This window comes from Epinephelus fuscoguttatus, linkage group LG3 (assembly GCF_011397635.1).
Source record: "Epinephelus fuscoguttatus linkage group LG3, E.fuscoguttatus.final_Chr_v1".
Taxonomy (NCBI): Eukaryota; Metazoa; Chordata; class Actinopteri; order Perciformes; family Serranidae; genus Epinephelus; species Epinephelus fuscoguttatus.
The window spans coordinates 19490092-19501589 of record NC_064754.1 but is presented as its reverse complement, the minus strand read 5'-3'; the positions used below and the strand labels follow the sequence as shown (position 1 = coordinate 19501589).

The 11498-nt window shown below is 41.6% G+C and overlaps 1 protein-coding gene across 1 annotated transcript in view; it reads right to left on the bottom strand.

Moving 5' to 3' along the window:
- Positions 1–4067: 4067 nt before the first annotated feature.
- The window catches only part of tbck (TBC1 domain containing kinase), a 71226-nt gene continuing 63795 nt past the window's right edge, over positions 4068–11498 (bottom strand). The window contains exon 26 of the mRNA XM_049571081.1: positions 4068–5713. Coding sequence (XP_049427038.1) covers positions 5603–5713 — 111 coding nt within the window. The 3' untranslated portion in view covers positions 4068–5602. The remainder of the gene's footprint in view (positions 5714–11498) is intronic.

Genomic DNA, 11498 nt, shown 5'->3' with positions numbered 1-11498 from the left:
ACTTGTACACATGTTTGCACAGTGTCAAATCTGTGGAAGTTGGTTTAAGAGTTTGAAAGTGTGTGATTAGTACAGAATATTATGATTACGCACTTGATATTTTCTAAACGTCATAATATTGCACAATATTTCCAGTGAATCTGTGTGTGTGTGTGTGTGTGTGTGTGTAAGAGAGAGACAGAGACAGAGAAACAGAGAGAGAATGAAGGCTGGAGCCACTTCAGGTCATCATGTCTCTGCTGTCCATCTCGGCCTGAAGTGGATGAGTTATAGCGTCTAATGGCCACAGGAAGAAAGGACTGTGGCGCTCAGTGGTGGTGTCAGTCTGTTACTGAAGGAGAGGATGAGAGTCACTGTCCACAATGCTCCACAGCTTGCATAGCATGTTGATTCTGTTTGCGTTGGCTGACCTCACGCAGCTGCCCCAGCACAACAAAGCAAAGAGAATCACACTGGCTATCACAGACGGGTAAAACATCCTCAGCACGGTGTTGCAGACACTGAATGACCGGAGCCTCTGCAGGAAGTAGAGTCGGCTCTGGTCCTGCTTGTTTACAGCCTCTCTGTCCATTGCCCAGTCCAGTTTGTTGTCCAGATGTACTCCTAGGTACTTGTAGTCCTGAACAGTGTCCACATCCACACCAAAGTCCAACACAAACTCCTCTGTCCGGCCATTGTAAAGTGTAAAGTGGTTCAGCTCACACTACTCAACAAAGGGGTCCACAGTGGCCCTGTACTGGGCCCCCTTCCCATCGCTGATACAGCCAACAGTTTAAGAGTTGTTGTAGAACTTGGAGAGCAGGTGGCAGGACTTGAAGTTGTAGCTGAAATCTGATATGTAAAGGGTTTCTAAATGCAACAAATGCTAACAAACAATGACAGCCCTGACATGCTGACGTTAGCAGGTATGGTTACTACGATCACAACCTAAATTTGCGGTGTTATGGTATTGTTATGGCAGTGTGTGTTCTGTGCTGCTGTCCCTTTTCCTTTCATTGTAGATCTGCCCAGGTGTGCTGCATCGCTTAATGAGGTGCATTGCACCTGGCATGGAGGAGGTGCTTACCAGCCCCTGGGCCAGCAGGCTGGGATTTTTGTTGTCCTTTTTGCTTGTCTTTTTTTGTGTGAATGAATTCCATGGATTTGAGTGTTTGAAATGTGTTTGATGTGGTTATTTTGGGTCAGTGGTGGAGTTTTGTTCACCCCATAGAGCCGTCCAAGGGTGGGGCATAATGAACCGTGGACAGACATTGTTTCAGGTTTGTGAATCCGCAGCCATGAAACTAGTTGATGAGGTTAATGGCCTAATATAGATTGCTGGCTAGCTAAAGTAAGCTGTAGTTATCAGGTGGATCCTTGATTTGCAGTCAGAGCAGGCCAGATTGTTATGGCAAGGATTTAAATGTGGCAAATTTGTCAGCTAAACATTAATGTTGTGAGCTCTACTCCAGAGGGAGCTGAGCCAGAAGGCGAAGCTTTGGACTTACTGGTCCATCTATGTCCCAACCCTCTCCTATGGTCATAAGCTCTGAGTAGTGAGTGAAAGAATTAGATTGCGGTGGCCGAAATGAGTTTCCTCCGTGGCTGGGCTCAGCCTTAGAGGTAGAGTAAGGAGCTCGGACATCCGGAGAGAGCTCGGATTAGAGCTGAGGCAAGGTAGAGATGGTTCAAGCATCTGATCAGGATGCCTTCTGGGTGCCTCCAATTCGAGGTGTTCCAGACATGTCCCACTGGTTGGAGGCCCTGAGGCAGACCCAGAACACGATGGAGGGACTACGTATCCTATCTGGCCTGGGAATGCCTTGGGGTCTCTCAGGAGGAGCTGAAAATCGTTGCTGGGGAAAAGGACGTCTAGGATGCTTCGCTTGGTCTGCTGTCCCCTGCGACCTGGTCCTAGATAAAAATAGATAGATGGATGGACTCTACTCCAGCATAGTATAACAAAAACAGGTTTGAAAACTAGTAATACTGTTCATGCTTAATTCCTACTCTAACTATGTGATGTATCTTAAAAACAGTAGACCCTCTAAGATTCACACTGTACCCTGAATGTTTATGTCTGGCTCCCTCCCTGTCGCATGGCTGGAGCTACAATTTAGACTCCCGAAGACTGTGGGTAGTAAGCATAGAAGAAAATGTAACATCAAATAGCTTTTATTTTCATTTTCTCTTCAATGTTGTCTTTTCTGTATTCCTGCCTTTCTGCGTGATAGTGTTTATGGCAGTTCTGTCTGAAGGGCTGCTGTGGGGAGGCCTGGCCTGGCAGGGGGGTGGCACCCTGCAGTGTGATGTAAATTTTATTATCCGAAAAACCTCCAGACACAGGTCGCCTTTTGGCCTTGTGAGACAGAAGTGTATTGGCCTTTGTTAGCTCTTGACCATTAGCCACAACAACATGTATAAAGTCAAACTCTTTTTTTAGAATCGAGGGCAGAGAAGGTACAGATACTGCTCAGCTCTACTGCTGAGTTTTCTCTCCATGCTGCATGAAATACTCCACCCATAATTGTCTGTGATGTCTTACACACTTAAGTTAAAGATTATTTTCTTCAACTTGGACCTCAGTGAAGTTTTCTTTAACACAAAGATTTCTTCCACAGACAGTGACTACACTCTGGGATGCCAGATCAGTGTTTTTGGCGGTACTCTCAGCTCATTAGAAATAGGCTACTGCAGGTGTCTTTGCCAGTTTTGCTGGGCTAGCCAAGGTTAGTGTTCTTTCTTTGTTGGTTTTAAAATGATGTCTTAAGAAGGTTTCCTTTCAGGATATTGTCACTGGGATTGTCTGTGCATCGGAATAGCCAGTGCCGGCCATTTTATTTTTCCTTTAGTGCTACAACTTTTTAGTTGTTGTTCATTCGTTGCTTTCCCTTGTTAAAGTATGTACCTCCTTAGGTGTGATTTAAGAACGGATGCTCCCCAGTACGTGTAAAAAATATATAGATAGAAAAAATAAATAAACATCTAAAATTATTTCTTAAAAACACAAGTATTAATATCAGGTAGCCACTCCACCAGTTTAGATTGTGTGGAACGTATCTTGCTCCACCATGATAAGGTCTGATTGCAGGTGACCACAATGAATGCCCCACGTCTTGGTGTTCTACACCTAAGGGAGGGGCTGTCTGACCATCAATGTATGAATTGCAGTTTGATGCCACGAGGATTTTAGGTAGTTTGACTAGCTCAGGTGGCAGGGCTGCAACTTGAAGGTAAGCTACTGCCATGTACGTGGCCTCCGAGGTGCCTCACATAGAAAGAAAGGCCAAGAAAGTTGACTTTTTGGCAACCAAAGTCAATGCACGAGCCTCTGAGTTTGCTGAGATTCTTCAGGGAACAGTGGAGGACGCTGGAGTTCTATCAGGACCAGCTTTCCAATGGAGACAGGATAGGATACAGTACAACTAGACACCTGGAGTAATAACTGAAATGGTTTGAAAACATCTTTACATTACAAAGCGATGTACAAAAAGTGCATTCCTTCATGGAGATACAACCCCAAAATTGGAAGAATCATTCAAGTACAGTGCTCAGCATAAATGAGTACACCCCCTTTTAATTAGATTAGAATTTTGTAGTCTAAACTTAAGCTTTGCTCCTAAGACTTTCATTGGGGTGTACTCATTTTTGCAACATGGTCTTGAATGAATTTGTTAGGAAAATCACTTTTTTGTGTGTGCAAATTAACAAATCTTGTTTGCAATCAATGGCCCACATTTCTGGGAGTATTTTGTAGTATAGTATCCCATAGAAAATGTTGGCTCTGAAAGGAAACTAAAGGTTTTTCTGACAAATCTGTTGGGGTGTACTCATTTATGCTGAGCACTGTACATCAGCTTCATCAAACATGCATTATATAGCACTGATTGCTCCTTTTCATACAGTCAGTAGTCAGTAATAATAATAAATAGTCAGCTCTGTTGATTTAATGTTGGGCATGTATGAATGATTACCGCACCTGCAAAACCACAGGCAGCTTTAGTCAACATTAAATGAGAGATCATTACAGTGAACTAAAAATATTAGAAAACAAAAAACAAGGCCTTCACTTACACAGTTTATCCAGACTTATCAGAATGTTTTATTAAAAACAACTGTAACATGATACCAATGTCAATGGCATAGCAATTACATACAACAGAACATACAGTACGGTAGACAATTCAGTGACAGGTAAAGAAGGTTAATGCAAATACTATGTATGAAATCACAAAATGCACAAATTAATGTGGTATCATTTTTGTTTTTCAGCACAAACATAAGCTAAGTGGCATCTTCATGAGGTATGCCTGCAATCAGTTGCAAGTTAACACAACAGCTCTGCTATAAATGTATCTACATTTACCAAGTACAGCCTGAAGCCTCAAAACCGTGCTGATATTAGGTACAACACCATGACCTTGAGTGTGTGCTACAAGTGCCCTATATAAGGTAACAGTAAAAACCAACAACAAATTATGATTTCTTTGTTTATTTAAAAATTTATTTGCCTGCACCAGCAGAAATAGTTCTGCAACTGGACTGGGACTGGACTCTTGCCAAGCAACACATTCAGTTTCTTGCATGATAGATTGCTACTTTGTGTAGGTCTACACATTACCACAGGCCAGCTACTTTGCATCATGTATCTGTATGTTATGAGTTATGTTATGAGGCCTCTTTCCCTCCCTCTGTCCTTTCCTGATGACTATTCAGTATTTAATTCACATTATACATGAAAATATCTTTCTCCTTGGGGTACAAAATTTGTTTCAACGACCCTGATGGTTAACGCAATTATCGGTTTGCAACACCTGTAAAGCAGAGCGATGCATGCATAGTTAAACATCCCAGTGCTGTTATAATCTACATCAGCACTCATGACTCATGCAAGCCTCTTGTCCAATCAAACTGCTTGGTCAGATATGAGAGTGTATATCAATTCTATGATTGTTACTGATGCCCTAGTGTCATAGTTAAGGATGGCAAAGTAAACTAGTGATGTTTATAACTATTTGTCCTCCATATTTACATACATTAGGGGGACAGAACACTAGAAACACCTCTGAATATAATGCAGTCAGCTACACCAACACTAACCATGACCTAGTCCATGCTAGAACATATAACATACATAGATCACCTCTCTCACTGTTATTACAGACATATTAAAAGAACACTTTATGGCAGAACAGGTGTACTGGATTGCATTAAATTGTACAGGTGTACCTAATAAAGTGGCCACTGAGTGTGCAAAATAATTATCTAGATCACATGGCTCAGAACAGACCGGTTGACACACATTAAGATATTTATATTGGTCACAAACAGCTAATTTATCAGTGCAAAGCCACTACAACACTTTAGAAGTTGTTCCAGAAAAAAAAATTAATTAATTAATTAAAAAAAAATCTTGTTGTGAGACAGAAAATAATAAAAAATAATTTTAAAAGGACATTTCACTCAAACTGGGTTAATTATTTAAATGCATTTTGCACCACAGTTTAAAAAAAGAATGTATAAAAAAAAGTCTGAATTTGTTCTTTGCTGTAATATCAGCTCAAAAACCTATTCAACAGTCTTTCCACTTGTCCTTTTGTTCATGTGAAGCTGAGGTCTGGGGTCAGATCTGAGGGGAGGGGACGGTCAGGAGTCCAGTGGGCTTCAGCTTGTTGATCCCTCCATCCAGGATACAAACCCGTGGGAAATTTACCTTGGCTAAGTGTGCTGCAAACTGAGAAGAAATTAAAAAAGACAAGAAAAACACAATTATCCTCCAGGAATTGCATTTACACATCAGCTCACACATTGTTACTGGTATTTGGTTTCCTTGAGAACTCCTGCAGTTGCCAGACATGAGAAATAATATCTTAAATGTCCTTTCCACGATTAAGAAACATCTTGATGTGTGTGTGTGAAATGCATTACATAAAAAAATGGAGTGTGACTTATAGGAATTAACGTAATAATTATAGAGACAAGAAATAGTTTTGCATAAAAGAGAAAATCTTGTCTGGACCGAGGCCCTGATCACACAGAAAGCCTTTTAGCACCTGGAGGCTGCTTTTTGTGATTGTTTCTAATGAGAATGAAGCTTTTCTGCTTGCTGTTTTTGCACTGCTACGTGCCTTGTGTTTCTACATGCCTTGCGTTTCTACGCTCTAGGCGCCTGGTGTTTTTGCTGTAGCACTCTGAACTCCTAGATTTGGAAAGAATTCAACTTAGAGCGGAAAAGCGCCCTCCGCTTTTTTCCTATTGTCTAGTCGGATGATTTGAGAGGTGGGCCTTGTGTGGTCGTTATGAAAACAAGTAAACAGCTGGCAAACAATGGAGGAGAAATTGGTGGACGACAGACAGCAGGTTGTCAAACTGCCCCCAAGTCATCCTAAAATATGCCTGGCAATGGCCGTCATGGAGGCGATCATAGGCCCCGTGATCCACCCTCTTTTTTAGGGTCTCATGTACCCACACAGATCTGTGTTTCCCTGTGCCCAACACACTATTTGCTGACAGCCTCTCACTCTCAACCAGAGCTACAGCAAGTACCCTCTGATGACCATTTTAGTAACTAGCTAATAACTGTGAAATAAATAAATAAATGGTAGATTGATTACACTGGAAGGTTCGGGTAAGGAAAAAGGTGCAGCAAGTGTTTTTAGTAAAAGGCATTCTGTGTGACTGGGGCTTGAGCCTGCCGCCAGATAAGTCTTTTCTCTGTCACATGCTTTCACTGTTGATAAAATAACTCAGAGTGTTCGTGCTGCCTAATATAAGTAAGCTAAAAAAGTACCCACTGAGGTACCAGCTATTGCAGGGAAGTTGTGTGAGATTGAACAGATGTTAGTTACAGCTGCTGTGGCCTCTCATCTGACTCATGTTGTGTCATGCAGGCCCTTGAGTTAAGCTGGTTAGTGACATCAAGTGTGGAGTCACTATTGCAATTTCGGGAAATCTAATTACGAAACCTCTGTTCTGAATAAAAGATTTCATCATATGCAACAGTTATTACAAAAATCGGCATTGACTGATGAGTGAACTTTAGTTGTGTCATGAAACCACCAAGAGTTTAACAAATACCTTTTTCCACTGAATTACACTTGGTATTACAACACGTTTTGGCGACCCTAACAAATGTGGACAGCCGAGACACATTGCTGTTCATGCCTATACCTATTATGCATCTCCAGATTATTTAGATTTAGGATGCTTTCACACGTAGAGTTCACTTACTTTGGTCTGAATCAGGAACTTATTTTGTTACAAAGTTGCATAGTTGTTGGTTCATGTTCTCACAGCAGCAAGCGGACCAGATAAAATGCCTTGCACAAGAAAGGCATTTTATCTGGTCCGCTTGCTGCCGTGAGAACATGAACCAGATAAAATGCCTTGCGCAAGAAAGCTGCTTTTAATTGGTCAGAATTTTCATGTGGGAAAAATCCAGGAAGTAAACAAAACATTGAAGAAGAGTACACATGCAAGATACATGTGACACTTTCTAACGTCACAATGGAGGGACAACTACGCAGGTTTAGCGCTGCTCATCGTGGACTATATTGCTGTCATTGTTCATTTTAGTCAAACCATACAGTTTGAAAACGAGGCGCGGCTCCAACTAGAAAACAATGTTTTGATGCATTGGATGTGCTGAATGTGCATATTAAGGCAGTACAGGAGGAGGTGCACATTAATAATCCTCCAGGACTGTAACATGCTCATGCTTAACCCCAACAATGTGTCATGTGACTGCAGTTGTTTCTGAACAAATTCTCAGCACAAACGTATCGTACCAAAGTTCGTTTGTAACCAGACCAAGACCACCTCTTCAAGGAGGTCTCGGTCTGGTTGTGTTGGTGTAGCCTGCCATTGCCAGACCCAATTCGCAAAATGCAAATGGGTCTGGACACGGAGTGTACATTTACTCTATTCCCGAAGGTCCCGAGTATCAATGGCTGTCACTCAGAGTGCCCCTTCACGCAATTGGAAAGATGGAAAACCAATCAGAGTAAACGAAACGTGTGGCGTAGGCTAGCACAACGCCACTGTTAACAAATCAGTAAGCTGCAGCGGAGATGAGCTGTGATAATGTCTGGGAAAGAGTGCTGCCGTCTTTGCAGATTTCCTCCTCACTGTGGACTCCGAGTTGCATGGCTGTGATTTTCAGCTTGGTCGCTACGAACTAGCGGAGAAACAACAATAGCCACTGGGTTTTCACTGAGTCCCATCTTTTTCCCGATCAACGGAGCCAGTCGGTAGATTAAACTTTTACCAAACCCCGTGGGAAGGACGGCAAACATATCCTTTTTTTTTCAATAAAACCTTTCAGTGTAGCCGTTTGTTCTGCTTTTAAAGCAAATGCACATTCCAGTTCGTTAAACACATTTACCATCGCAGTTTCAAAATCAGTAGCCATGTTGGTTGTTTATGAAATGCATTCACTCCACTCCTTGTCCCTCCTGTTCTGATGACGTGCCGGCCCCAAAGTAATAAACGGTTGTGATTTGCCCGGTAAGCTTTAACCGATGCCAGAATGCGCCTTTATGATTGCATGGCCAGACTGATCTGCCGAGCGAAATAGAATATGAGCTCACAAGATTAGGATGGTTTCACCAGGCTAGTTTTGGTGTGCACTGGAGTGTGATTGCTGTGTTCACACCTGCCCAAACAAACTGCACTTGCGGGGCAAACAAACTTAAGTTCAATTGAACCAAACCAAACGGGGCAGGTGTGAAAGCAGCCTTAGTTACTGCCTACGTCACTTATGCTAGAAGGTCAAAAAGCCCTGCACACAGTTATTAAGTCCACACTCTCGTTAGCTGCTCGCTAGTCACGTTGGTGGTTATGTGGGTACAGCCAGAGATCTCACTGTCGGCAGAATTCAACACGTCGGATGGATGATGAACGTCATGCAACAATGCGTCCAACTTGATGTCAAATGGACACGTTCTGCACTATTTTTTATACAGACTATGGTTCTGCATTGATGACGTAGCCCTTATTGGGGACACATCAGGACGCATTAACGTTTACATTACAAAAGATATGTGGTCAAAGGTGTCCCAGACAACCTTGGTAAGTTTGGTGGTTTGGGTTTGATCAACCAAGACGCATGTAGACACCTGTGAGACATCTATCTATCTATCTATCTATCTATCTATCAGTACAAAGCTGTCCTAAATAGAGATATTCAGAGTTCCTACACAAGAACAATTCTCATTGTACTTATTCTAATGGAACATCACCTTCCAAAAAGCTCACGGAAATACTGCAAGTAATATTTAAACAAAATCAAACAAGCTTTACAGATCACCTCTGTGAGAAACTGCAAATCCCTCTATGTTGACATCCACATAAAACATCCGCAATGCACGAGGTTGCCCCTTAAAGTCCCTGCACACCCTCACAACTGTGTTCAGTTGTTTCGGCTGATTAGAGCTCGGCTCAGGTTGAAGGTGGTTGGAGCTATGCTGGGAATTACGCAAGGTCACAGGACTCTATGTACTACAAAGTGTGATAAAGGTGTATTTTGTTCAGCTCTATGAGGTGCAACAAAGAGAACAGGGGAGTCATGGAAATGTCAGCGAAACACAGTCTGTACACACGCACAGTCTCCAGAAGAGGTCTAATCAACCAGAATAATAATATGCAGGATTACCATGAGTATGCAGGGATTTTAAATTGCTAAAATCAATTTTTAAAAAAAGTTACTGTAAATGATTGAAAAGTATTTAGCTTTTCAAGAGCAGGAAAAACTGAATTGGGTGTTGTTGTTTTTTTAAAAACATTTGTTTATGTGACCTTTTGCTACATTGTTGCTGTGCCTGAGATCTGCAAATGTGTGTGGCAATCTGTCTGTAACTTCAGTCTTTTCTGCCAAGGAAGAGCCACACTGTCTACTGTTTTGCTCTCAACAGGAAAACAGAAATACAAAAATAAAGAAAACAGAAAAATTAGGAGTGAAAAAACAGCACACATTCGCCCACCCTTGGGTTGTTGCTCACACACTCACAAGGCTTTGGAGTGACGTCAAAAAATTTCAGACTCAATCCGCTGAAACGTCCACACAAAAACTGAGCATTAAGAATCGGGCTTACTTCTGAATGCCAATAGGGTTTAAATGTTAAAGGTGTACAGTAAAGCCTGAGTGGACTCATTGCGTTGCCCCAGAGCTAATGATAATGCCACTGGTGCAAGACAGAGAGATGTGGATGGCATTTAAGCACAATTGAGTCCTTTTATCGACCTTTAATTCTGTGACCTGCACCACTGAAAGGTCTGATGAATTACTGGGGTTTATCATGAAGCTCAGAATTTCAAATGTGCGGATGGCTACGCAGGGGAGTGAATAGTCATCATATTTGCCTGTGGGAAATGATGACGATGACGATCCATCATCATACTTAATATAACATGATGATAATAATGGAACATCATTACACTAATGCCTGTCTAACAACACTGATTCCGTACTCTGATTGTTCCGTACACTGATTGTTGCTCAAAATAGTGACCACATGCTGGTTGCATGCAGTTCACAAACAGCTTTATCTACAGTCTCTCTGCAGATGAAGTTTTGCATTACTCTGTAAAAGTCTTTTTTTGGACATCTTGCAACCAGGTTAGAGACTAACATATTGTCGCAGCTCCAAAAAAAGAAAGAAAAAAAATGCAGGACTGTCTCCTCAATTAAAGAGAACTACTTATTTTCCTCTCTTGCTCTCCAACATATGGAAGGAGGACATCTTTTCTAAATTGGGATGTTGCCTAAAGCAATATTCCTGCTGAGTTTTAAATTGAAGTTTTGCTAATTTATTCCAAAGAGAGCACAAAAGGAGAATTTATAATGATCAATATAGTTCTCTGTTCTGTTACGCTGAAGCGAGCAAAGTTATTTTTGTGCACTAAAATGTCAAAGACAATGATTTATGTAAAACACAGTTTCAGCCCCGGATAAGGTCCTAGTGTCTCTTAGAAAAAACAAAAGGCAAGGACACAGTAGGTTTTTATTGTACTGTAAATCAGACCTATAAAGTTACACTTACACTGCTATATTTATACCCAACTAAAACTCAGCTAGCAGTTTCTTGAGGTGAGACGTATGGCTACCTCATGAGTTCCAGGTTCTCTCCAGATTGCTATGAATTTCACAAGACAAACACCTGGATATGGGGGTTTAATGTCTTAGCAAAATCTTTGGTTTCAACATGACTATGGACCCTATTTTCATAATGGTGCAAAGAGCAGTGCCAGCAGCGCTCACACAGCCTTTTCCTGACCTTGCAATCACTTTGCACAACTGTGTGGTTTTTTTGGTTCCCTGTGCAGCGTGCAGAAATAAGGTTATGATTCAAAGAATGTAAATAAACTATTTTAATGAAATACTTTCATAAAGTCTCCCCAGCTAGCAGATGCCTTTAAATCAGATGCTTTAGACTCTATAAAAAGCTTCTCCTGCAGTTCATTAAATCCCTGTGGCCGTCTGAAGGCAGCAGGACAAATGTGTTAAAAAATCTGCAGCCTCT